The sequence below is a fragment of the Neltuma alba genome, unplaced genomic scaffold (genome assembly GCF_004799145.2).
Source record: "Neltuma alba isolate B1F8T4 unplaced genomic scaffold, ASM479914v2 tig00012508_pilon, whole genome shotgun sequence".
Taxonomy (NCBI): Eukaryota; Viridiplantae; Streptophyta; class Magnoliopsida; order Fabales; family Fabaceae; genus Neltuma; species Neltuma alba.
The window spans coordinates 492,911-520,262 of NW_021636976.1; the positions used below are offsets into that span (position 1 = coordinate 492,911).

General features: G+C 35.7%; 3 protein-coding genes across 6 annotated transcripts; 2 read left to right on the plus strand and 1 right to left on the minus strand.

The window, feature by feature from the left end:
- The first annotated feature begins 286 nt into the window (after window positions 1–286).
- LOC114727826 (origin of replication complex subunit 5) lies at window positions 287–4,055 on the plus strand. 4 transcript variants are annotated; one of them, XM_028914591.1, is made up of 6 exons: window positions 287–369; window positions 485–657; window positions 1,652–2,653; window positions 2,743–3,162; window positions 3,534–3,849; window positions 3,981–4,055. In XM_028914591.1, the coding sequence occupies exons 2-6, from the start codon at window positions 650–652 to the stop codon at window positions 4,029–4,031; spliced, it is 1,797 nt and encodes a 598-aa protein (XP_028770424.1). In that variant the 5' UTR covers window positions 287–369; window positions 485–649; the 3' UTR covers window positions 4,032–4,055. The 4 variants fall into 4 exon arrangements, with proteins under 4 accessions (XP_028770424.1, XP_028770426.1, XP_028770427.1 ...); XM_028914593.1 differs by lacking the exon at window positions 485–657 and having other exon boundaries at window positions 350–369; XM_028914594.1 differs by lacking the exons at window positions 287–369; window positions 485–657 and adding an exon at window positions 412–484.
- Window positions 4,056–11,329: 7,274 nt separating this feature from the next.
- Window positions 11,330–14,074, plus strand: LOC114727783 (cytochrome P450 86A8-like). The gene has a single exon (XM_028914519.1). It carries the CDS (start codon window positions 12,079–12,081, stop codon window positions 13,678–13,680), a length of 1,602 nt encoding a protein of 533 aa, XP_028770352.1. The 5' UTR covers window positions 11,330–12,078; the 3' UTR covers window positions 13,681–14,074.
- Window positions 14,075–18,329: 4,255 nt separating this feature from the next.
- On the minus strand, window positions 18,330–26,733 carry LOC114727816 (signal peptide peptidase-like 4). Its single transcript, XM_028914573.1, has 14 exons — window positions 26,460–26,733; window positions 24,677–24,835; window positions 24,408–24,519; window positions 24,076–24,195; window positions 23,759–23,910; window positions 23,105–23,284; window positions 22,490–22,524; window positions 21,749–21,911; window positions 20,916–20,969; window positions 20,603–20,695; window positions 20,337–20,479; window positions 20,117–20,187; window positions 19,710–19,793; window positions 18,330–19,059 (listed from the first exon to the last, which is right to left on the minus strand). Exons 1-14 carry the CDS (start codon window positions 26,595–26,597, stop codon window positions 18,938–18,940), a joined length of 1,626 nt encoding a protein of 541 aa, XP_028770406.1. The 5' UTR covers window positions 26,598–26,733; the 3' UTR covers window positions 18,330–18,937.
- Between the last annotated feature and the right edge of the window lie 619 nt (window positions 26,734–27,352).

The window sequence follows — 27,352 nt, forward strand, 5'->3', positions numbered from 1 at the left end:
TTAATTTTTAAGAAAAACCAGCCCTAAACCCCCCAATATTTTTCACAAAATCAATTCTCTCAAAATTTATTTTTCAGAAACTATTCTTCAAATCATGATTTGATTTTATCTAAACACCTCCCAGTATTTCAAGTATAAAGTTAGTTGATTAATTGACTATGATTTTAATTTTTAAGAAAAACCAGCCCTAAACGCACGAATTACGTGCGTTTCATGAGGCCCTTCGGTCCCTCGCACCCGCAGTCTTAAAACTTTCAGCGTCTCCCTAGTTTTGGCGGCATAACAATAAATTTCCCGCTTCCTCCAGCTTCTCGTTCCCCGAGCTCCCGCGGCTAAAATTTCCGTTGGTATTTCCCTCCTCTATTCACCGTAAGCAGCTCTCTTTCTCTCTCTCTCAGAGTCATATTCCAAAGTTACCTCTCGGTCTTACGAAGTTTTTTTTTGGTTCTCCCATTCTCGTCGCCGTATTCGGTCCCTCATTCAGGTGAGTATCTGAGTTCGTTCTCTAGATCTGATTGATTGTTATGTTCTTCAGCTTTTTGTCTAGATCATCACCATTCGGTCTATCCTTGTTCTTCAGCTTCTCACTACGTTTTTTTTTAGCCCCGAATGCTTGCCCACACAGATTTTGAACTGCATCAGACATTCCATGATGCGGTACTTTTCAAGTCGATGTTAATTGTTCATGCATGTGACAGTATTCCAGCATCAAAGATAACCCTCTGCAATTGTGAAACTCAGTTAGGCAGGATGATTGAAATCTGATTTAGCACGCACTATCACAGAGATCGTTTTCAGTTCGTGTATCTTTAATCCTGAAGAGTTAAGGAGTATTCAGACTTTAGTTGGCAGATTTTGTATCACCTGCGCAGTGCATCTTTCATTCTCTGTTCTCTGTGCTGCTGTAATAACTCGCTGATCATGTCATTAAAACTCTGAAACAGCCAAAGCTATTGAGTTATGATTGTTTATCTTTGTTGGTTAATTAAATTGCTGTGCTAGTCGTCCAGAGTCCAGTTCTTTGGTGACACAGTGCATCATATCGGTACCACCGGGTTGATTGAAATTAACGTCATTGTGAATGAAAATCATAGTTATGCTTAGCTATGCGGGTTAAAAATATACTAGGAGAATGTGAATTTCTTCTGTTAGAATTAAATTAAGTTCTGTTAGAATTACTGTGAATATGGGTTCAAGCAGTCTTTGACTGTTAGAATTATTCCCCATAACAATCGGATGAATCCACCAAACTTCTATCGGTTAGCTCTATTTATTTGACTTGAGTTTCTGTCATACTTCCATGCGGTTGGCCATAGTTTAAGCATCTAATAAGCCAATGGGTGGTATCTAAAAATTTCAGGGATTTGGGCGAAATTATTGGAAAAATTTAGTGCAACAAACTCATTATTTATCAATCCTTGTATCATTTTCCAAACTTTTTGAGTTGGCGAAATTATCTATCAAAGTTTTACAACCAATAAATTCTAATACTTCACTCTCCAGATAAAACACCCAATCCATTAAATTTTTTGAGTTAGCGAAATTATATATCAAACTTTTTGAGTTAGCATATTCTTATTTCTCTGTTGAACTATCCATTTTGCTTGATTCTTCTAATTTCAACTAACCGATGATCCCCTCATTGGTTTAGAAGTAAAACATCATCAGTAGCTGATTACATGGATAAGGAGCAGACCCCCAAAATTACCAGAAGAACAACTAGATCTTTGGCTTCGGCAACCACTTTGGATAACCCCGTGACTGAAGTAACTAATTTTGGTCCTCCTTCAGCAGCAAATCATCCCATGGTTGAAGGAGATCCAGAAGTGGACAAGGAGGGAACCCCACAAATTCCCAGAAGGACAACCAGATCTTTTGCTTCAGCATTCAATTCAGATAATATAGCAACAAAAGTAACTAGCATTGACCCTCCTACAATAAATGACCTTTTAGTTGGAGGAGATCCTATTAGTCTGGATGATTTAATATCTGCTTTTCCTGGTAGACGTAGCCAGATTGTTGAGCTTATGCGTCTTTTGGGACCTTTGAATTCACCAACATTGCCTTTATTTGTGTATGGTGGTCCTTCTACAGGAAAAACTAGCATCATTCTTCAATTGTTTAGGCATCTCAACAGGCCTCTTGTTTATTCAAGCTGTAGTACATGCTATAACCAGCGGATCTTGTTTGAATCTATTTTGAATTCATTGTTTCTTCATAGAAAAAGTGCTGCCAATGGTTACTCAAATGCAAAACGATGTGATAGACCATCTGACTTCGTCAATTTTCTTAGGGATGCATTGGCCAATGTGATAAATAATCTGAAGTCAAATTCAGAGAAATTGACATCAAATAAGATGGCAGCAAGGGGAACTGGAAATATGATTTACTTGGTATTTGACAATTTTCATCTTGTTAGGGAGTGGGATAAAAGTTCTACTATAGTACCCTTTCTGTTTAATCTCTATGATCTGCTAAATATGCCAGAGGTGGGCTTGATATTTATTAGCAGTACTTCCCCGGATACCTATTATGCTAATATGGGTTATGTGGAACCTGTCCCCGTCTTCTTTCCTGATTATACGGAGGTTGATCTTCATCAAATATTCTTGAGAAACCAAGCAAACCAAAAGTTGTATTCTTCATTTCTGGAGTAAGACATTTTTTTTCCCTGTACAAGTTATGAATTTCTTTTTGTTATACACGATTTGATCTGTTGAAGACTTGTTTCTTCTTGTACAGTGTAGTTTTGAGGCCTTTCTGTAGAGTTACAAGACAGGTGGATGAATTGTTTACCGCCTTCAAGTCACTATTTGAAAAATACTGTGAACCTTTAAGTGATCATAGTGTTGCTCCTAGTGAAGACATGAAGAGAAGGTTATTTAGCCATCTGAAGCCTCATATTGGTTCCTATTTGAATGAAATATTTAAGATTTCATCTCTTCCTTCACTTGAAGTTGAGATCCATAAAGAGACCAAAAGGAAGGGGAATCCCAAGAAATTGGAGAGATCTGAAGAAATTGAGGAGCTGGAATTTCACATGTCTACTTGTGCTAAATATCTCCTTATTTCTGCATTTCTTGCATCCCGAAACCCTGTGACCCTTGACGACTCACTTTTTGATCCGACTGGTGGTTTAAACAATCGAAAACGTAAGAGGAAGTAAGTCTGACAATTAAATATTTAATTTGTGCACTGACAACAAATAGAATGCTCACGAAGCATCAAAGGATTTAGTAAATATCCATTTTTTTTTAATGTGAATTCAATACTCAGGTTACAGGTTTTAATGTTTATTTCATTTTTAGTTTTGGACTTAATTTTATGTTTCTGTGAAGCCTTCTCTGGTTTTTAAATTTATTTTTTCTATTTCTGATTATCTTTATAGATTCTGTGTTATATGATTTTTAACTATTATTTGATTGGATTTGTTATTTCTTTGTCATCGATGTTGGGAATTCGTTCTATTTTCCGGAGTGCATTTGGATCTTGCTTATTTTTTGTTTTCTGATACAAGCTTTTATCATGCATAGGACCTCTGCAAAAGCGCAGGAACAGAAACAAAGTGCAGAAGAGGAACTAGTGACGAAAGGACCTGGAACTTTTCCACTAGAGAGGTTATTAGCAATCTTCCAGTGTATAGTGTCGGTTGCAGAAGATCCATCTGATGAAGAGGAACAAAGGAATGGTGGATTAGGAATCGAAGGTGGTAAGGGTGGGCTAATGTCCGACGTTCTTTTACAGCTATCCAGTCTCTGCAATGCTAATTTTATTATCAAAGGAGGAAGCTGTCCTATAGAAGGCTCGACTCGGTATCGATCTGCTATATCTGAAGGCCTGGCTTTGAAGGTAGCCTTTTAATGTCATTGCGTACTCCACCAAATTCATGGCTCTTGCTTATAGAAGAAGCAACTATTTGTTAAAATTAAAGAATTAGGCCCTTTTAATCTACTCTTAATCTTGTAAATGTTGTTGTGCAGGTTGCAAGGAGCCTCAAATTCCCACTGTCAAAATATTTGTATAGAAGATAGTTTTTTTATGCATGTTCCTCCGCAAAGCTTGGTCATCTAATGTTTCTGGCTGACCATTCAAATGAAATCAGAATAGAAGAAATTATTTTACTATGGAAAAAAGTGTAGATACTGTGATCTCTACTTATAAACGTGAAGTGCATGGAGGAGGAAGCTTGAAATCTAAGTAAAGCTATTGAGTTCATCTTCCCTTGCAGTTCATTGGATGTACGGTCTATGTAATGTTGAGGGAATCAGATGTAAGACTTATTTAGGCGTCTGAGTTAGTTATGATTTGCTCGTTGTTTATTTAATTTTGATGTTGCTGCAAAGGAATTTGTAATTTTGCTGATTGCATTCAGCACAAACCTCAAAATCTTGTTGCTCTCGGCCAATTTAGGAATGTGATGTGGCACGGAATTGACTCTGTCCTCCTGTACTATGTTATGAGAAACCTGTCGTCTCAGCAGGATGTCTTCCAACGCAACAGAGTTGGTGTTGATGACTCCAAGGTTACGTTGAAATATGTCCGCAAAGGTAAGAGTTTTTTTTATTGGTACCAAAAAACAAGAAGGTAACAAGGTTAATAATTTCGCGATGTATGTATGAAACCTTTCATATTTCTTGAATGTCCCTCCAATCACATCCTTGTATTTTTTTATGCTAGATGCTTGTATTCTCTTATTGAAAATAATACTCCTCCGGTCCTTATTATAAGACTCAATTTGACTTTTTATTTGGTCCTAATTATAAGACTCAATCCATTTTATCTCTTATATTTATGCATTTTTTTCAAAAATAATCCTTCTAATAATGATAGTTTTAGCCAATATACTTAATTAGCAAGGATATTTTAGGAATAACAACACTTATTTATTATAAATAATCAACTTAACTTACTTCCTTAATCTCCTCAAATAAGTCAATTGGGTCTTATAATTAGGACCGGAGGAGTACTAAATATAGGTACTTCTCCTAACGGGAAGTTGAATTTTGATTTGTTATGTTATGGGGGGATTAGTTCATTCCATTAGATTCAATTCTTATTGGATCACATCCTTGTAATTATTTAATTGGGTGGGATGATGCGTACCAAGCATTGGGTGCTTAGAATAGTCACTCATCGTGGCTGCAGAAGGCATAGTCACTCATCGTGGCTCCAGAAGGCATGGTCCTGTTAATTCTCACGGAGGGTCCATGTGTTTTGCTGGGAAGTGAGTTGCATATAAATGTAATGCTGTAAAAAAGAGAAAAGACCATACTCCCGTTTTATGCCAGTCGCTTTCATACAGCCTCACATTCTTGCAATGATTTCTTAATCGACCCACTCGACATCTTGATCAGGACGCACCAGGTTAAAATTGAAAAAAAAAGAAAGGGTCATATTTTTAATCAGAAATGACGGTTTGGAGTCAAATTAATATAGTGAAAATAATTACCAAAAAAAAAATATATATGTGAAAATATGGCGTGGGCAAGTACCAGTAAGGTTTGTCCAGGGATACATAGACCTCCTGAAATGATTAAAGAAATGATACCATCATATTGAAACCTGGAAAAAAAAAATCATTTCGTAGGTACTTATATTTTCGTTCAATTTTTAGTTTGATACTTAAAGTTCTAAAGCTAATAATGCTAACAAGACAAAATTAAAAGATTTAATAAAAAAATATATAGCAAAATTAAAAATTGAGAAAAAAATATCGATCGTCACGTAACACTACCTCTAATTTTAATTATAAGATTTCGTTTATAGTTTATAAATAATATTTTATAATTAGGAGAGGGGTAGTAATTGAAAACTTAAATCAAATTGTGGATACACTTTAACATCCAAACCAAAATGTGGAGGAGGACCAAGTCCAAGCTAAAGATAGAGCTACACTATATAGGTACCTAAAAGCTGTAAAATGGGGAGCAAAGTTGAGTTGAGAATTTGAAAAGGGGATCACGCTGAGTTGACGAAAACGCAATGCAAGTAAATAGCAGAAAGCTCCAAATGAGACAGAATGAATATACAACAACTGCCCCAACTACGCTTCATCAAGTTTTCACCTAATAAGTTGCCCTTCTCCTTCATACACTTCATTTCTCAATACACGCCACCCCAATTATTTTTCATTTCTTATCCCCACTCCTGCTATTTTATTTCTTTCCATAATTATTGCATTTAATTTCACTGTCCTCATCGATGTGTTTTTTTTTTTTGGTGTTTTTATATAATCTAGATTTATGCCCCCCTTTACTCGGCTCTAATTAATTAATCTCTTTTTTATTCCATGATTATTCATACTACTATAGCTCACTGACACTTTTATACATTGAAGACAGTAAAAATATTAGTGGGTGACCCTATTAAAAAGAGACTTAAAATAATTGATACAGTGCTGGGTAGTATATATTCTGATAAATATTTGCTATTCTGTGTGTTTAATTATCTGTGGGGCGGGGCACACAAAGAGAATTAACCAATGATGTAAAAGAAAAGCATGAAACAATTAATAATTTAATGAAATAATTTTTTGTCTTGCTATTGTGCCTGTTTTTTGATGGAAAAACAAAAGAAATGAAAAAGGGCTTATTTGGATTTCTTCTTCTGTCGTATGTCAAAATGTGCTTGAGTATGTAGATGAGTGTGTGTATTTTAGTATTTGTGCGTGAGTGTTAAATTTAATCTATTTTTTTCTTTAAAAAAAAGGGATTATTGTCCTTTTTTTTTCAGAGTATACAGACACCGTATCCAAGTGTGTCAGTGATATATGCATTAAATATATTAGATATATTATCCAGCATTTTTTTTCAGGTTATATGTTTTTTGAAAACAAATATATTCTACATAATTACATATTTCCGCCGTGTATTGCATATTTGCATGGTATACTTTTTCTTTTTTTTTGTCATTCTTGGCTTGATATTAGGAGTGAAAATAGACTAGCCATTAGGCTTCAACTAAATAGACTTGAATTTGCAAATGAAATTTAAAAAAAAAATTGAACTTGCATACAGGTTTTTTCTATGTTTAAACTTGAGCCTTCAAAAAGGCCTAACAATGCCCTTGAACCTTTTTATATGCATATTTAAAATGTAAGTCTTTAAATAGGCTTGAAAGCTTATATATTTAAATTTATATATAAACCTTCAAGCTTATTTAAAAACTTGCCTTATGTCTTAAAAATTTAGAATTCATTCTCACCTGAAATGTAAAAAGATTAGTAGGGGGAAAAAAAGGAATACCTAGTAAGTACCAATTGATTGAGTAAATAGGAGTAAGAAAAACTGATGGGGATAATTTTAATTTTAAAATCAACCAAGCATAACAAGTATCACATATATCAAAATTGTATTTTACATCTTTTGTTTTTCCCTCTTAATTTAGGACAAACTTGTCTTACTGAGATTATATGTAATATTTCATTTGGACATCATCAAAATAAACATGCAACAATTATTATGTTTTAGCAAATGATGCAAGAAGTGAGCTAGTATTACTATCTTGAGCGATCAAAGAGAATAGAGATAGATCGAGGTGAATGACTGATGAATGAAAGGGTTGAGCTCTTGTGTGTGAATAATGTGATTTGAAGCCTACGAATGAGATCAAGTACGTAATTTTAGAAATAATTTGTGAAATTAATTTCTATTATATTATATATAATAGTTCAAATTTAAAATAAAAAAAGTCAGGGCTGTAGGTTTGTAGCCTAGTCTACTTCTGTGACCCTGCTTGATATAAAAAGAGTTTACGTACTACTAAAGGGATTGGGTCTAGCAGAAGGGGCTAATCCGTCATAATGTAGCAAATTAAGGTTCGAAGAGAGGCGTTCACATTTAGTGCCTGACAGTGCTTCGAATAGGATTGCTTCCAATAGAAAGATACGTATGCTTTAGCAAGAAAAAAAAAGAGTTTATGTACTTATTGTATTCATGGAAAGCTGAACACGTAATTTTATGTTTAAGCAAAATTTAAGGAGGTATTAGTTGAATCAAATGGCTGGATAAAATGGCTCCGGAAAGAGCAGTTATGGAATGAGAAAGAACAAAGGGTTGAGAAAGGAAGGGAGGGGAGGGGCCAGGGGGAGAGAGTAAATGGGTCGGTGCAGGTGGCGGGGGATGACGAGAAGAGACGTGTGACTACGTGAGTGAAGGAAGGAAGAGAGAGCGCAGAGCACACCGTCGTAAATGCATGAATTAATTAAAAAGCGCAGGGAGGTCACCGCTTTTTGGTTTTCCACATTCACTGCCTTCGTTGACTTCCCTTCTTTTTTTCTCATGTTATTCTCTTCATTAATATAAAAATTAGTTTGATTTTTAATTTAATTTTAAATATAATATTTTTTTTATATTTATCTATTTTTAAGATAGTCTCTATAATAGTTACATTTATAAAATGTTTCATCAAATGACATTTGATTAACAATAGTATTTTAAAAAAAATAATATTTATTTATTACAAATAACTAACTTAACTAATTTTTTTAATCTACTTAAATTAATCAACCAACTCTTATATTAAAGACCGGATGTGATACTATACATCTCTCCTCCCCTTCTACATACCGTACAAAATTTTATTCTAGAGAGGGGGCCATAGGTTTCACCTCCAAAAAAAAAACTAAATATATACTCCTTCCTCCACAAAAACTATCGATATCCCAGTAATCTGCATATGATTATGATACGATCCATAAGGACATACGCGAAGAATATATATGGATGAATGAGGATATGGCATACTTATACTTTTGTAAGGGTTTTCAAATGATGGCGCAAGGAATATACTATGAGAATGAACACACACACGCACGCAACATTATTTAAGAAAAGCATGGGGTTCTAAATACGTAGAACTTTTTAAATCACCCCGCTGGCTACTTGGAAAAACCATCTCTATATATATTTTCTTTGCTTTGTCGTGTTCTCCCATCTCTCGTAACTCGGTTGGCTGCCTACCTATGCCCTCTTGAATTTTTTTGGCCAAGCCTTTCTTAATTAATTGATCATATATACATATATAAAATTTCAAAATAGTTGACTTTAGCTTACACATATATATACCCCCTTTTTTTTTGGCTAGAAGATACAGACATATATACACTCCTCTAATCCTATTTATAGGACAGAGAGAGAAGATTTTTTTATCCTATTTATAGGGTACTAAAAGAAATTTTTTGTATGTATGTACAATCTTGTCCTTTATTTATTATTGTATTGACTTTATTTACATGAGATATGATATATATTAAATACAGATAAAGTTAAAATGTTATTGAATTTTAAATGAAAGATAAAGTTTAAGGTTTTTCTTGATATGAAACATGTTAGAAATGACTCACAAATAAGACTAGAGGAGTATTATTTTAAAAGGATATTATATATAATATCTGATTGCATATGAATTAGTCCCAATTTTTTACACCAATATCTCTCTCTTAAAATTTTTTATCCATGTGTGTTTGTAACAGTAGATCGCTTATTAGATTGATAGGAATACTAACATAATAGTATAGGAATTGATTAAATTTAAAAAATTTATATACATATATTTAAATTTAATTTTACATACGTATAAGGGTCTCATATAAAAATGAAAGATCTGCCAACAAGAATTGGTTCAATTGGTAAAGAACTAATTCATAACACATAAAGTTGTGAGTTTGAATCTCGCCGCCAATATGAGGATTTTATTGGTGAGTGATTTGTAAGTACTTCTGTAAGCATTTTTTAAACTTGAAAACATACCCTAACTTAGGTGAGCCCTTGAGACCAACTCACCTAAACCTTTTTGTAAAAAAAAAAAAAAGGAAAGATCTGTTTGTTGTATTATCAATATCCTCGCCAGCAATTTTTAATTATGTTAGGAGTTAAGAATGAATTAATGTTACTCATTCTGGTACTATATATAAGTTTTACTTTTAAAGAGGAGTCTAGTCCAGAATATAAGTTTTATTTTTTAGTTTGTTTGAGCACTTATTACTTTGTTTTTCCTATTTTGTCCTTAGCTGACTATATTTGGTATTCTATTTCATTAATATTATCTCCATATATTCTCTTTCATCATTTTTTTATTTATTGCCTTTCTCATTTATTCTTTTATAGTAAATAAGGGACTTTTAAAAAGAAATATATTTATGATACATTTATTATTTTTAACTAATTTTAGCTATTAGTTTCTTAAACGTGATTTGATTATTTGAAGTTTATTTATAGAACTGGAGGGAATATATGTTAAGAAATGTGTTCATTAAATACAATCGATGAATTGAAGAAGTACATACACGTGGAATTAAGAGACTTGCAATTAAGCTCAATGATTACAGATTTTGGGTTGCTAAACTCGTTTATATTTTCTTTTTCCTTTTCGAAGTCTAATAGAATTGAACGCCTGATCAACATGTAATATAATGCCTAAATAGACCATCCGTATTTTTACAAATATACTCTATAATCATATCATACATAGATACTATTACTATATCCGTATTGTTTCTTAAGCTAGGATTCTATTCCCGCTTGCCATGTTCTCTCCATCTTATTACTCTCCTATTCTCAAACCCATTAAACGAGCACAACAAAGGTCAACTCCTACCCACGATTCCTTGATCATCTTAGTTCTATTTCAAAATAATTAATTATCATCATAATAATAACAACTGAAGCTCAAATAGTACACATAAATACAATTTCTTTGGAGAAAACATATTTGAGTATCCTATGGATTGAAAATTAGCCAATCTCTTTCAAAGTATGCAGATCACAAAGGGTAGACTTCTTTTACCTAGATTTTCCCTGTATTAAAAAAAAAAAAGGATTGAGAATTGAATTCCAACCATTTATTTAATTTATTTCTGCCATAATTCACACACCTAATTACGTAGCCTTTGTAAAAGGTTTGACTTACAACTTCACGTCTAAGAGGTGTTTGATATCGTTAACCTTAATTGACAATTACTTTTGAATATATATGAGAAATATCATGATCAACTATCGCAAAAGTTAGCTTAATGACATGAATAAAGAATTTTGAGAAATATATAGCATGAAATTCTGATGATGAAACACAATCATTTGATATATAATTGATAATGGCTCCGAGATTTTGAACAAGAAATTAAATAGCGGTGTCTGCCATTTAAATAAAAAATTCCAGTGATGAATATATAAGGAAAAGGAAACAGTTGAGCTCACCTAAGTGGGTGCTATAAATTGAGGAGGCGTTCGATCGCTCACCAAACGCCAGATATAGGAAGGAAGCTTCATGTGGCAAGTGGAATTTGACGTCCAAAACCCAAAATTTTGGTTAACAAGGAAATTCGATTTATGATACTAAAAAAGATTATCATGTTTGGGTGATACCCCATTAACCCTACACTTTTCCTTCTCTGATCTGGGTTTCTTCAATTCTCTCTGGCTCTCCCCCTTCCCACGTTCCTCAACCAATCTCATTTATTTCCCTTCCTTCATTATTAGATCAGCAGTTTAGAGAGAGAGAGTAACCCTACCGCTCTCCTCGTCTCTCTAGGGTTTCTCTTCTTTACCCTTAAAAGTTTCAACAACCCAGGCCAGCCTTCCTTAATGCTGCATTTGACGATTTTAGTATGAGAGAGAACTTGTGGGGGCATCGCCGTGCACCAGTCTGTCCATATTAATGGCTTCACTCTGTCTTTTCACCTATAAAGCTCTATCCTCCATTACACTCTCCAGCTGTACTATTTTTCCGCTCTCCTTCTTCATTCTTTCATTTCATGCTCCTCCTTTTCCTTACATATCTTCCCATGCTTCTGCCCATCTCTCCCTCTCTACCATCATCCACCACCTTTTTCTCAGGAAGATCTCAGCCTGAGTTTGCTTCTGCATTTCTCCGAGAAAATAATAGTTTTGCCCGGGAATGACTCTCGCCCCAGAAGTTATCATTCATTGTAAAGGTACGGTTTTGTTCTCCTTCTCTTTACCCTAGCTATAGTTTGCTCTCCGGGAAAGAAAGAAAACTTCCCCACGAATAGCAGGGAATTTTCCCGGAAAGTTTTGGTGGTTTGATTGTCAGCTTGGTTTACGTCCGCGGCCAATAGAAATGGATACTTGTACGGCCCTTCTGCTTTTGACGGCTATTACGTTTTACCTTCTCTGGTTCACGTTTATCTTACGGTCGCTACGAGGTCCACGTGTGTGGCCCTTATTGGGTAGCTTGCCGGGGTTGATTGAGAACATCGAGCGCATGCATGAGTGGATCTGCGACAACCTTCGCGCGTGTAACGGCACGTATCAGACCTGCATCTGTGCAATTCCCTTCCTTGCTAGGAAGCAAGGTCTCGTGACTGTCACGTGTGACCCGAGGAATCTAGAGCACATCTTGAAGGTCCGGTTCGACAATTATCCCAAGGGCCCGACATGGCACGCCGTCTTCCACGATCTGCTCGGCGATGGCATCTTTAACTCAGACGGTGACACGTGGTTGTTCCAGCGTAAGACTGCCGCCCTGGAATTCACCACCCGGACGCTGCGCCAAGCCATGGCTCGCTGGGTCACTAGAGCCATCAAGGATCGGCTCTGTGTCATTCTCGACTCGGCTCAGAAAGATTCCAAGTCCGTTGATCTGCAAGATTTGATGCTTCGGCTCACTTTTGATAATATCTGCGGCTTGGCTTTCGGGAAAGATCCTCAAACCTGTGCGCCGGGCTTACCCGAGAATGGCTTCGCTACGGCTTTTGACCGAGCCACTGAGGCGTCGCTTCAACGGTTTATATTACCAGAGATATTGTGGAAAATCAAAAAATGGCTTCGGCTTGGGATGGAGGTGAGCTTGAGCCGAAGCATAACCCACGTGGAGGAGTATCTATCCAGTGTGATCGACAAGCGGAAGCTCGAGCTGCTTGGTCAGCAAAAAGATGGGAATCCACATGATGACTTGCTATCAAGGTTCATGAGGAGAAAGGAGTCCTACTCGGACAAATTCTTGCGCCACGTGGCGCTGAATTTTATCCTAGCTGGACGTGACACGTCATCAGTTGCTATGTGCTGGTTCTTCTGGCTGGTTATGCAAAACCCAAGGGTGGAAGAAAAACTACTGCGTGAAATATGCACGGTCCTGATGGAGACACGTGGCGAAGATGTGGAAAATTGGTTAGATGAGCCTCTGGAGTTTGAAGAAGTTGACCGTTTGGTCTACCTGAAAGCAGCCTTGTCTGAGACACTCCGTCTCTACCCTTCAGTGCCGGAGGACTCAAAGCACGTGGTGGCCGACGACGTGCTCCCAGACGGAACATTTGTTCCGGCGGGGTCGTCAGTGACGTATTCCATATACTCGGCCGGAAGAATGAGAACCACCTGGGGAGAGGATTGCCTGGAGTTTCGCCCCGAGAGGTGGTTGTCAACGGATGAGACGAAGTTCACGATGCATGATTCTTTCAGGTTTGTTGCATTCAATGCTGGTCCCAGGATATGTTTAGGGAAAGACTTGGCATACCTACAGATGAAGTCCGTCGCAGCGGCGGTGCTCCTCCGCCACCGGCTCTCATTGGTGCCGGGCCATCGGGTGGAGCAGAAAATGTCACTCACATTGTTTATGAAAAATGGGCTCAAGGTCAATGTGCACCACAGGGATTTAGGAGGAGTTCTGGAGAGTATGAAAAAGGAAAAGAAGGTTGAAGGTCATGGAAAGAGTCTCATGCTATGAGATGCGATATGACTTTGGGGGCGTGTGGTTCTAGTATATAGGAGCAAACAGAATAGATTTCGATTTCTATATTCATGATACCTTATGAATTCTTAATTTATATATTATAATTGCGGGAGGATTTCTTTTTGTCGGAGGGTCCTGCTGGGATTTATGAGTGTTCTTCAATCTATATATATTTTCCTTGTAGAAACCTTGAAAATATTCACATCATTATTTCTCTCTAGTTTATTTGATTGTTTCAAGACAGTTTGCTGCTTACTATAATATTTGTCTCGAGGGTTTGTGCAAGTGTTGACTTCAGAGGTGGTTTGTTAACACAGATGGGGAAATAATAATGTATTACCTATGATCAAAGTTCAATGGTGAAAGTTGACTGTTTCTGTTTTCTGGATGAAATATCTCTCTGATGTTATGTTTGTCGTGTCTTTTAAATGGCTTGCCTGGTAAATTGAAGAAAAATTGCAGAACTGACCTCCACAAATCATCTGTCATTCATCCATCGAAATGCTGCATTTCAGTGAATATGATTCCTAGAATGCTTTATGGTATGGGAATATTTGGTTTTTGCAAATCAAATACCCTTAAAATTCTGAACTTATTTCTTAATGAGTCTAGCGCCTGCGCGCGCGGGCGCGCCTACACACACACATAACAAAGCCAGTTTCAATTTCTGAGTCAACTCCATGAAATTAGATGTGAAAAGTGTCTGCAAGAAAAATCTGGGATTGACGAAGAAGCACGGGAATGTAAGTCAGGTCGTGAGACAGGGCATTTTCAAATGGTGCCGATTTGATCCTGGATTTCTGCAGAAACTAATGTCTTTTCGCCATTTTGTTGGAGACCTGAGTGGCGCCGAGTCAATATTTGATTGTCTGATCAAGATTTCTTTGACTGAAAAAGCAACTTTTTCCTTAGCAATTTTGGTTTAGTCCAGGACTTTCTCCCCAGTTGAGAGGAAATTGCAGACCAATGTGCCAATCAGACGCAATGCTAGGCAACCTTAAAGACATCTTCCCAATCTTCTGCAATGTCAAATGTCAGTTTTTCCGAGATGCGTGCCTTTCAATATGGCAAGCTTACATGTCTGTATATGATTAACCTGGACATCTAGGTCAATTCAAAATCTTAGTTTTTACAACCTCTGAAGGAATGTACTTTATTTTGAAAAGGACAAGATGTAGATTTGTAAAATACAGCAACCAATAATCAGGAAACCGTTTAGAGGCGTAGCTGAAGGAGTTACAGATGGTCAATGAAAGAGACTTTCATGTTTCTTGGCAACTTTACCCTTAAGTTTGTTAGTCTTGGTGATGATGATCAAATTAGTGTCAATTAAAAATAACTCAGGCGACGGGTATGTATCAGTCTTCAGCTTTACCATGGTAAACTGCTTTCGTTTATTGATATCTTATTTTCTCTTTTATCATTCGAACACTTTTAAGCCCCCCTTTTCATTTGCACTAAAAATTTGCTATCTTATGAACGTTTATATCTTTTGGAATTCATATATATGTAAGCATGAACGAAAATAAAAAAGGATTTTGATACCGGATGACGAGGTAAAATCATTGTTTATTCTATTCGTTCTGTAATTTAAGGAGATCTTATCCTCTTTCATCACTAAATCCCAGTTATATGATTAAAAAAAAAGGACATTAATAGCTCACCGCGCAGTGCGGTCCAAGTGTTGGGGGTTGAAACAGACCCGATAGGGGAATGCCTCAGATTCCTGCCAAGAAAACAATAGTTCATGGTTCCAACAAGGTGAATGTATAAACGTGTTTTATAGGAATGAAGTTTCATGATCAGTATGAGAATTATTTACTGTATACAGTCATTCAAAATACAAGAAATCATGACTTGGGAAAATATATATATTTACACAGCAGAAACCTGACTGCATGCCATGTATTATAGTACTGCTAAAGCAGATGTTCTGTTATGGTTCAGTTGTGTAAGAAAGAAAGCCGGTCCCAGAAACACAAGTGATTGTATGATCTGCCGAAGAAGGTAAGATAAGCAGCAGAATTGTAACAGAGATAAGAAATCTTTAGGTGAAGTTTCAATCAGTGAAAGATAGGTAGATCAAGCCAATCATGAAAAGGCATGTGAAGATGTCAGACACACTTATTGATGATAGATACCTTTAACATACTTCCATGTGTCATAATTAGATTTAGACGGTTTACCTATCATTTGTAGGTTAAAAAAAAAAATTGTCCAAGATCTGCCATTGTATGTCAAACGTTTTATTTGAGAGGAATATTCCTTCATCAAGGAAAACATGCGGGGAAAATTTGGCCTTGGAAGAATACTGACACAGGTGTCATTCCTATTGTTTAGTCAAGATGAGTTCCTCATAATAAAGTCTCTTGGCATTGGATTTTGTTGCCAACTCAATTGAAAGAGGAGTATGCTCTGGGGGATAGTTTGTCTTTATTGTCTCGAAATAATGATCCTTTTTCATCACTTTCCCTGATCTATTTTCTGGGAAAAAAATCAATGATGCTAGATAAGTGGAATCAGTCATTCAGCCTGTGTAGTTGAACTGGCAATTGATTCTGCATAACAAAAGGAAAGCTGGGTAAGTGCTTATATGAACTCAGATATTTGTAAGGCTATTATGTTTTGCGCATATCAGTGAAGCGTGAGTAAGCAAATGGCCCAACACAATAAAAGTTTGCAAATAAAAAGTCTTTCAATATTGCAGACATTTAGATTTTGCTTCCTGTCTTGGTCTGTTGATAGAAAAGGAAAGAAAATTCGGTCATTATTATCTCTGATCGATCTACAGTATCTGATTTTGTATTTGAGGTAGCCACTGACTATTGAGTAGTAAGAAAAGGAATATGAAGATACCTATAATGAAAGTGAAATATGGTTAATTAGGAAGGCTGCGGTGTTCTGCTTGGTATGCAAGAGACTTCAAAATATTACCAATACTTCAATAAAGTTGAATTCAGATTTGAGATTTCAGACATCCACTTGGAATCATCTATTGCCGTTCGATTTACAGACAACTTCGATTATCCAGAAGAACATATAAAGAGCTTGGCATTTAATTGACGTTGAATCAAAAGACCAAGGACTGTACCAACATGTTACAGATGCCGACACCAAGAGCATTAGGAGATGAGCGGAAATGACGTGAGGAAAAATTCATATGGACCTTGTGTGTGTGCACGAAAGGTGGCATTAATCATGTGTCTATCTTCAAGTTCGACGAGTATCTCATTTTCAACTGAGATTAATAGACAAAGCTCACCAACCATTAGAATTGAAAAGATATCCCTAACTGTCCCTGTATTTAAAGCTCTGTAATCTGTACAAAAATGGCAGACAGTTGTCATCATTTTTTCCTTACCAGAATGGCTAGGGAAGACAAAGGGACCGGTCTGCTTGGCTGAATGATGACCCATGACATTATGTCATTCACGATTCTTTCAGCTCAATTATATGCAATCAGCAATCTCTTCAAATATGAGAGTAATCTGTTAAGGATAACTTGTTGACTGCGTTATCTATCATGTTTGAATGAGGCTTATTAACATGTTTATGTGTATGTGTGGGTTAAATTGTATAAAATCCAGAAACAAAAAAACAAAAAACAAAAAAAGGTCATCTCTTTTGTGTTCTATTACATTTTAGACTTCTCCTGTTGCCCTTACACAACACAAGTGCTTCACAGCCAAAAAAAAGGTGTTACGCTCACATATTAGGACATTAATGATCCCAAGAATATTCCTTACACGACAATTGCGTAAGAGGATTGTGATTCTCAAACATGCTTCTGTACATATTTAGTTCAATAAGAGTCATAGACATTTGATTTGATATGAAAATAAATTAATTTTTTAATAAGAGATTTTACAGTTCCAACTTCCGGCATCAATTTACATCCCTGAATTTAGAACATATGTGCATCTTTTAACTTGGAGGGATAAACTAGTAAGTGGACAGGTAACTTTGTCATTGTTTTTTATCCAGAGGGATAAACCTGGTTTTGGTAATTCCCAACCAAACACCCATACTTTAATTAAATCAATTATAAAACCCTCAACTAACCACCCATATTTTGGTTAAAATCAATTGAGACTATCCACCATGTTTCTCATAAGCAGTTCCCACCCACGTGTTGTGTACATTTGGATTAGCGTTAGACAAAACATGACTTATAAAATTGATTCATAAACATTAATTAGTGTTCGGATAAATTTTAAGAAAATAAAACTGAAGAGTAGGTACCAATAGCTTATGAGATAACCATGACTTTTTTGGTCATAATTGATAAACCCGAAATCATCTTATAAATTAATTTTACAAACCAATTAAAACCAAATCTATCTATTTTCAAAATCATAATTATAAATAGATTTCATTCAAAATTTATTTTCCCTCGCTAACCCGAACACTCAATCTTGACCTGAATGAGTGTATGCAGTTCCCTGAAAAGTGCCTGAATTTTTGCAGTGTACTCCCACAGACAGCCCTAACTGCAAATTAATTTTCAAATCACAGATTACATCCCAGTTTATGCTCATACAATATGTTGCTCGGAACTAGCTGTTAAATAGTCTATGATTAAGTAATGTGGAAGCCAATGTTAAACAGACCCTATTACTCAATATTGAGATGTAAGCATTAAATTAGTTCAGTGAGCAATCAACCCTTACATTTACAGTAACCATATAACAACTATTTGGCTTATGTAAGCAACTGTTTTGAGTCCAAGGGGGTGCTTCAGTACCATAAAATTCCACAAATCGAGATAAACACATCCATATATTTACTTCGTATATCGCAAAAACACTTTTGTATCTATGGTTTTCATTCCATCCAAATACTACCTGGGGTAGGAGTGCCCTTTTTCCAAACTTCATTTATGGGTGACTGAAGTCCATTTCTGCCACTACCTGCCATGATATTGTTCTGCTTCTTGAACCAATGCTTGCAGACATACTTGTTTGTTGACGATAGCATTACTTTGGCCTCATCAGCATTAAAGCAACTTCAAAAGATGACCAGTAACAAAATATTGTCTCAACATCTAACCTTCATATTACAATTACGTCTCTCTAAACCTCGCTATTGATCCCAAGACCTTGTTATCAAATGATAGCTCAAATTCTTCGGCATTATTATCGCATTGTTAATACGATACACAGTGACAACCACGATTTTACTATAAGATACAATTATTCTCTAAAAGCTGTCAACTACAAAATAATACCTAAGATACAGTTCTACTGGGGGATTAATGGTTCATTTGTTGAGGGTCCTCTTGGACTAGGATGTGTGGGCAGGGCCTTTCTGGTTCCCCTTTTGTCCATAAAATCTTGAGTTCACCTCTCTTCTTTCCCAGCGACAAGAATGTTCCTGTGTTCATTATTATAGGATAAGATTTCAACAGGCATCGGAGCAAACTCAATTATACTCCCCTTAATTAAAGAACTTACAAATAAACCTCCCAAAGCATGAAACTTCAACAAGTCACACTTAAATTACTACAAATAATGAATGCTGCATTTAGATCGAAACTAATATATAGATATCACGCAATACCCTGTATTTTCCGCTCACCTGAACTATCTCATGATAATCATGTGGCTTCTAGTCCTAGATATTAGTTTTAACTTGACGATGCCACGTGGAAAAAAAAAATGAAGACGAAAAGAACCTTCTTTTGGTGATAATTTTGGGAAGATAATGTTACATTTTAAAAGTTCATAGACTAGAAATATAATTCCTTAATCGGGCCATAATTCAATGCAGTTATACGCAGTTTCCTTTGTTGTTGCTGTTGTTATTTTCTGAAGGGGTATTATAAAATGGATCTCAGTCTTTTAAGAATTTTTCCTGCAGAGATATAACAAAAGTTGTGATGCCAGGTTATAAAAAGTATCCACGTATTATGCTTCTATTATGGTAAGCACCTGAAAATCGCAGAGATTTTTTCTTAATTGCAGATGCATTGCTACTAAAATGGCAAAAATTACATAACAGCTTGACATACTGATAGTGCTTACCAAGTGTGAATGGGACTATATAGAGCAAAGCCGGTTGTCCATGCCCATCCATCAAGTTCAAAGCCACGTATGTGATGAGGAGACCTGATGAACCGCATTCAAATAATGATGCCAAAGAACAAGCCAAATAGCCAATGGTCACCTCTTCCATACATAAAGATTATATAAAGAAAGAAGCACCAAATTTTTATTAATTATTATGTCACAGTTTAGCATATCCTAATTTTGTTCTTTCATTGCCATGTAATGAATATATTTATAGAAGAAGGCAGCTACCTAGAAACCAACATAGTCTAATTTCGATGCATAAATTACCAAGTAGTCTTATACATAAATAATATCAAATAACTTGTAATAGGTCAAGACATTTCAAGGACATATGCTCTGATGAATCATTTATATCATACCTAATCCATAAGCACTCATTGCCCACAAGAAGTATCCAGCCCAGAGTCTCTTCCTCGCCAGCCAATCATACCTGAAAAGTTATGGATAGAATAAATAGGTTAACAAGCTAAGTAGATTTTCACATATTTTATCATAAGTAATTCTGAAAATTAAAAGATCAGGGAAGACAGATCAGAGAATGATGAGATTGTAAGATCTGAATATGGCTTCCAATTAAACCTTAATGAAAATGCTACTAGCAAGCCTGGTAAGATTATGTCCCCGAAACCAATGATGCTGTAACCACCCCAAGGATCAAACAAACGTGGTATCTTGAGAAGCATGGGGATACCATCTTCTCCACTCTTATCACCCCGAGCGACCTGTACATATTTAAAGCGTTAAATTTCCTTTTTTTTTTTTTTTTAATGCGCAATGTTTGTGAGGCCAGATTCAAGCATTGCAAAGGCTGATACAGAAGTGAAAGCATTATTTATCACACTCACCACTATCATCACACTCTCGTGGAACCACCATTTAGAAACAAAAACCCATAAGATGTCATAAAGGAAGGCACAACTGAGAAGAACAGTTCCAACCTGATAACATATAGAGCAAAATGTTTATAGTAGATGCCCTAGTCAATAATAAGCAATACCAAAATCGCATAGCCATTTTCACAGTTTCACTGTACATAAAATGCCCACACGGGCTTCCATATTTAATTCAAGAATATCACAAACACCCTGAAGGAGGAGATTAAGCTGTTGACAAATTAATACTGGGAGATGGGGAAAAACAATAGATATAAATAATGACCTTGAGATTTGGTATCCGGACAATCTGAAGAACTGTTATTATCAATGCAATACCCTGAAAGGAGATAGCAAAAAAGAGGAAATTACGTTCTTGATTCACCCTTCAATATCCTAGAAGCATAAGAAGTTGACACTCAGCAAACCAAGTTCTCGATTTTAAAAGCTACAGGTTTAAACAGGGATGTAAGCTCTGTGCAGAACTTTTCAGGGCAAAACAATACCAAAAGGAGACAAATATCATCATCTAAAATAATCAATAAAGAAAAGAACATGGAAAAGAGAAAGGAACCAAAAAACATGAAAATGTAAGCCATACAGTTTGTGCTCCAACCATGTTGCAGTAAGAAGTCAAGTGAACCAGAAAATCCTAGTCTTTGGCCTAATTTCTAATGTAAAATGAAAACCAATCCATATTACAGGATCGTAGGCAGAACCAAATATGTTGTACCAAAACTTCACATGAATCAGAACAGCTAGGCCTATGGTAACAAGCTAGGACTTGTTCACAAACAAATTTTCAGTTGGTCACTGGTCCTCTCTTCAAATCTATTCTAACACTCCGCATCATGGAGATGATACTTATGAGGGGAAAAATTAAAAAAAAAAAAAAAAAAACTCCAGGATTTCAATTTACTTTACCAAACACTACGAAACATAAAGAAACATGCATTGCAAGACAAAGAGTGGGTATAATCATATCATTGCTTAGGGTGTTAATCATAGGATATCAAATTCTGTTCTAATTTAAGAACAGTCCAAGTTGTATAACACAAATGATCTTGTCAAGAGTAATCTGTCACATGCAGCAATAGAAGTGGAAGTAATGGTTCTCACGAGAATGTCTTGGCCAATCCAAGCAAGAGAGCTGTGGCGATAAACTGCCCAAATCACAGCAAATGCTATGCAGAAGGGAGTAACAGCAAGTGTCAAATATGAGACAGCTCCCAGCAAGGGCACTTTAACAAATGTTTGCCCAGCAGGTTGAAACCATCTGAAACTATAACACTTTGATGTCAATTACACATCATAAGAAAGAAATCTAGTGGAATAAACATTTATTTGTCTACAATAAATGGATGAAGTCATCTCAAATATTCAAAAATGACCGTCAAATCATCTTTGACTGATGCCAAGGAGAAAAATGCGTATAGCTGGATCTGGTTTGTAGAATTAACTTTCTTTCCCTTTTCAAAGTTTAGACCTTTGGAGAAAGAAGTGCAAGGAAAAAACTTGACAACTAGATCAAATTATTTCCCTCCGAGTTTACCAGAATTTATACCCACAATAATGATAATAAACAGTCAATAATTTATTTGAATTTTAAGACTGGAAAAATTGAAGCTAGCCAACATAATTTTTTGTCTTCAGAAATTATTCTAGTCTTCTCTTTTAGAATCCTCAAGTATGATAACAATTAACAGCATCATAAGATGCATAGTGTCACAGCTCAACCACAGTTCACTGAACAGAAAAATGTTCAGATAATTGAACCCTCCAATTTGACACGCATGGACTTGTCTCAGAAAAATTATACAATCAAAAACTGCATAGAAAGCAAGCATTAAGGATTTGTACCATGATAACAGTGCCACCAAACAAGTTTGCAATCCCTGAAAGATCATGAAGAGTATAAAGGTTTAGATATCATAGCAACAACAAAATCAGATGCAATCATCTGATTTTAATTATAACTACAAATTTCATGCAAAAGTTATCACAGAACAATTGATGCGAGTCAATGAATAAAAGCGGGCATGCACAAACAAGACTTCATACATCAAAGCACCAATGGGAATCCCTAACCCAGTGTACTGGGAATTACAAAATCAGTCAAGCATATGACTTCAAGCTAGAAGAAATAGTGTCAGCAATTTGAGTGGAAAAGGATTATCCCCAACCAACTTCAGTATTTTTTCTTCTGACACATGTTAAGGCTCACAAATTCTCCAGCCACAAGAAAATAATGGCAGATATTATAATCACATTTATAGAATAAGCATATAATATCACTTCAATTTTGGATTAGTAATTGTCATTTAAAACTTTTAGTTGATCCATAGCCAACCAATATAGTTAGACACTAAAGGAAAAGACCTATGATTTTGCAGCCGTCTCAAAGTATATGAAAAGTTTTGTGCACTTGATCTAGGTTACTTATAATAGAGGTTAGATAAAAGCTAAACAACTCACCTCCATCCCACCAATGGAAAATAGAATCACCAGAACTTCAACAAACCAGAATGACATCAGCTTGTAAAGCATAACCAAGAAACATGAGGCAAAGACAACAAATAAAATTGCCGCTGCAGTACTGATTTCGACATAGCCAGTGGAACCAGGATTCTCCACATTCTCATCTTCTGAGGCATCCTGCATGCATAAAAATTAACCATCTATCAGTGACTAGATAAGTAAAGTTTCATATATTAAAAAGTTAAAGAACAAAACTAGCTCATGTCAAATAAGAATAAAACTTTCTGGGAGGGAGTCTCCCCAATATACATGCAAAGGAACATGGGAGCTTTGTTCTTCGGTGAGTTTATTTTTCTTCTGTCTTTACTAGAAGAACATCATATCCTCATTTTTTCATTTTGATAAACGAAGAAAATTTATTGGAGAAGATTGGAATGAATAACAAGAGCAGGGGATAAGAGCATCAGAGATACAAAAAAGGAAGGGGGGGTCCAGGCAGCAGTAGTCACCAATTTCTCTGCATAACAACCCCTAAAGAAACCCTACTAAATACCCTTAACTGCCTCCACTTTTTTGTATGCTTCTCTTCTAATATCATTTCATATTTCTTTTATAAAAGAATAAAGTAGGCATGGGAATAATCTGGGCAACCTTTAATAGCTTCTCCTGCTCAATTGCGGATTCTCTGGCAGTCCACGCAGACCAATAAGAAGCACAGAGAATGGTACCAACAGCCATGAGCCATAAAAACACTTCGGCAACATCAACCAAAGGACGCAGCGGAGAATACAACTGCACAGACACTTAGGAGCAGGAATTGAACATGCAGCAGCACAAAGGATACCAAGAAATACATAAATCAGTAACAGGAAAAGCATTTCAAAATTAAAATCTTGAGTGCTGACAAAAAGCCATAACCAATTACATAAAAATATGCATATATACATTAATATATACGTAAATCATACCTATGGAGTTGTTTTTTATATGCTCTTCCAAGTTCGCACCAGCATCTTGTGGAAGCATAACAGCAGGTATCTTGATATCAACATCAGTTTCATTCTCTTCACAAACCATCTTAAAAAGTTCTGCCCAACAAGGAAATGCCACAGTCTCTTCAATCAAATAGAATATAAAAAAGTACTACTGGTTGCAAGAATATATTTTAAATAAAATATTTAAAATTCTCTGCTAATTTGACCCCATAATCACCCCCCAAAAATGAAAATCAGTCATGGAAAAATGAAAATAAAGTGAAATAGAGGTCAAAATGTATTTAACAAGCAAAACAGTCAAACACCTGTACGGTAATTTATAATGAGGATGGCTGAAGCTCCAGCATCGTCAGCTATATTTGCCTTGTCTGTGAAGCTACACTGTCCCCGGCGCACCAAAATGACCTCACCAGTGAGCTACCAAAAGTTCGAGGCAGTCCAAATTACAAATTAAAATTTAATATTAATCATTAATAAATATCAGAAACATTCCAGAGCTTCTAACTTGGACATCAATGCCTCACAGGTAGGTGAAGTTGCACTTGGTAAGTTCAGAAGCTTAAAGTTATCATACCTTATTCTTAAGCTTGGTACAACAATCAGGAGGATCAGCAATGGCAACTCTAGTATGGTTGGCACGTTTTTCTTTTGATTCCAGTGTCGGGCCAAATCGTGCGCCAACACCAACATATTCTTTGTTTTCTACACCATCAATCCACGTAGGAACTTTGACCTAGAAAAAGAATTTGCTCAAGCCAATCAAAGATAAACTCCTTCATTCCTTTTTCCTTTTTCTGTAATAACATTGAAGCAACAGACATCATAATAGTTTTCCAAGTGTCTAGGAGGAAGGAAAAATCGAAGATTAGAATATACTTCATCTAGTCTAGTCTTAAATGTAAATCACAATCTATGTCACGATTATTAAGAAAGGCTGTTGAAGGTAGTTTAACTTCCTTAATGTGTCCCAAATTGCAATTATTTTCCAGAATTGACCCTAATAAATGGTCTACCTTCTAGCATAAATTTAGGGTCAATACAATTTTGTCTTTCAAATTTGTCCTTATTTTGGTCTTGGTCTCTCAAGTTTTAAACCATAGATTTTGGTCCTTCAAGTTTTTTTTTTATTTAAAATATTGGTTCCTATAAATCAATAAATACTTGGACCATTTTGCCCCTTGAAAGACTAAAACCTATTGTTTGAAACTTAAGGAACTAAAACCAAAATGAGGACAAACTTGAGGGATGAAAGATTATATGAACCCTAAATTTAATTATCCTTAAGCTCTTCTCTGATCTCTCTCATTTATGATCCAGACATTCTACCATATAACTTATACAGTAACTTATATTTTGGACCATGCGAACTCTCCATTAAGAGATCTATATTGGAAAGCAAAGGCAGTATGGTTTTTCAGAGTTCAATCAAGCATTTCCACACAATCCCATCAATTTTTTTTTTTTTTTTGGGGAACCAATTTCGGTTTAGTTCTAAAAGTCAGTATTCCCCCTTTTCTCCACAGCTAAGTAGAACGTGGAAGAGAGTCAGTGAACAAAAAAGTGAATGGCACTTCAAAACAAGACGAGAGATATGACAATCTCCAAGTAGTACCCAGAAAATAAGCTCACCCTGGATCAATCTCAATTGCAAAAGAAACAAGCTTGCGTGATCGTTTAAAATAATTAGAAGAAAAAAAAATGATAGCGAAATCAATGTTACCATGCAAAAGGTGTTTGCTAAAGAAGGCTGTTCCTGAATCACATAACCTAGATCTCCATAAAAACATTACACCTAGGCATAAAAAGAACAATTCTCCTAAAAATAAATCCTGCGCCGCAGAATTACTCTTTCTCACGATTTTATTAACAGCGTGAAAACTTCTCGAGAACCACATCAGTGAAGGGGAAGCTTATACTGAACAGAGTCTGATGCAACAAGCCGTTAAAAATTACAAGAGCATTTCATATCCCAAACAGAAAAAGAGCATCTTTTTTTTTTCCCGCCGACCAGAAAAAGAGCATCTTAATTGAGAATACACAGAAACAAAAAAAAAAAAAAACCATCAAGGAACACAAAAGACAGCGCTTCAGACAAATCTCCTTCCAAAATTCATTTCGACGCAACTCCCCAATTTACTTACAAAAGAGGAAAACGGGAAGGATCGGATTTTCCCATTCTTTCTTAAAAGCCTCTCTGTGATCCTTCAGTTTCCATGAAAAGAAGCAAGAAGTCCAGGATCATAAAGCACAGAGCTTGGCACTTTATGGCTACCAAATAAAACTAGAAATCGAAGTTCAGTACGAGGACAAAGACACTTTATGGCTACCAAATAAAACTAGAAATCGAAGTTCAGTACCAGAACAAAGTTGTTATCACAACCAGGCCTCCTCGGAGCAACCCGATCAGGATGGACTATATCCCCAGCTATTACCAGAGTCACAGAGAGCAGAAAGACAGATCCTACAGTGTATAGGATAGCTGATAGAGAAGCCATATCGGATTTTTTGGGAGGAAATTTAGGACAAAACTGGTTTAGAGGGTGAGTAAGAAAGATAGAAGGGGAATTTCTGTTATCGTGGGAGAGAGAAGCAGTGAGCAAGACGAGAAGGCAATTGATGCAAGCAGTGGAGGCTGGAGAGAGAAAGCAAGCCAAAAAAAAAAAAAAGGATTTCGTTTTTCCGTAAGTCACTGTAACTGATGAACGATAATTCCTTCACCGTCTTACGTGATGCCCACAAGGTGACACTGCGCCCGACCACCACACGCCATGTGAGGAATGGCCTATCGTTAATTGGTAGGTATAAAAAACCCTTATAAATACGTTTTATATCAATTTAAATAAAACTTTTTTTCGTATATTACCTTCTATTTTTAATATAAGGTATTATTTAATTTTTATTTTGATCAAAAATATAAAATTTCAATCTATTTTATTTTTTATATTTATTTATTTTTTTCAAGATAATCCTTCTAATAATAGTAGTTCTAGTCAATAAATTTAATTAGTAAAGATATTTAAAAAACAAAACCTATTTATTAAAAATAACTAACTTAATATATTTTTTAATCTATTTAAATTAATCAATTAGTTATTATATTTAAAACTGAAAATAGTATTTAATTTGTATTCTGTATTAAAAACGTAGTTAGAAACTGTCCCATGGAGCCTTAACGGAGAAAGCGGGAATGGGAAGCATAGACTGTAGAAGGGGAAATGACATTGATAGACTACGGAAGAAAGTAAATTAC

Bases quoted from the DNA above. Each gene is read 5' to 3' on its own strand.
- LOC114727816 (XM_028914573.1), bottom strand. From the start codon at position 26,597: ATGGCTTCTCTATCAGCTATCCTATACACTGTAGGATCTGTCTTTCTG. The intron at 23,911-24,075 runs GTATGATTTACG...CCTGCTCCTAAG, and splicing joins TATAAAAAACAACTCCATAG to TGTCTGTGCAGTTGTATTCT. The intron at 20,480-20,602 runs GTGAGTGTGATA...AAATATGTACAG, and splicing joins ACGAGAGTGTGATGATAGTG to GTCGCTCGGGGTGATAAGAG.
- LOC114727826 (XM_028914591.1), top strand. The intron at 2,654-2,742 runs GTAAGACATTTT...CTTCTTGTACAG, and splicing joins TTGTATTCTTCATTTCTGGA to TGTAGTTTTGAGGCCTTTCT. The intron at 3,163-3,533 runs GTAAGTCTGACA...TATCATGCATAG, and splicing joins AATCGAAAACGTAAGAGGAA to GACCTCTGCAAAAGCGCAGG.
- LOC114727783 (XM_028914519.1), top strand. From the start codon at position 12,079: ATGGATACTTGTACGGCCCTTCTGCTTTTGACGGCTATTACGTTTTAC.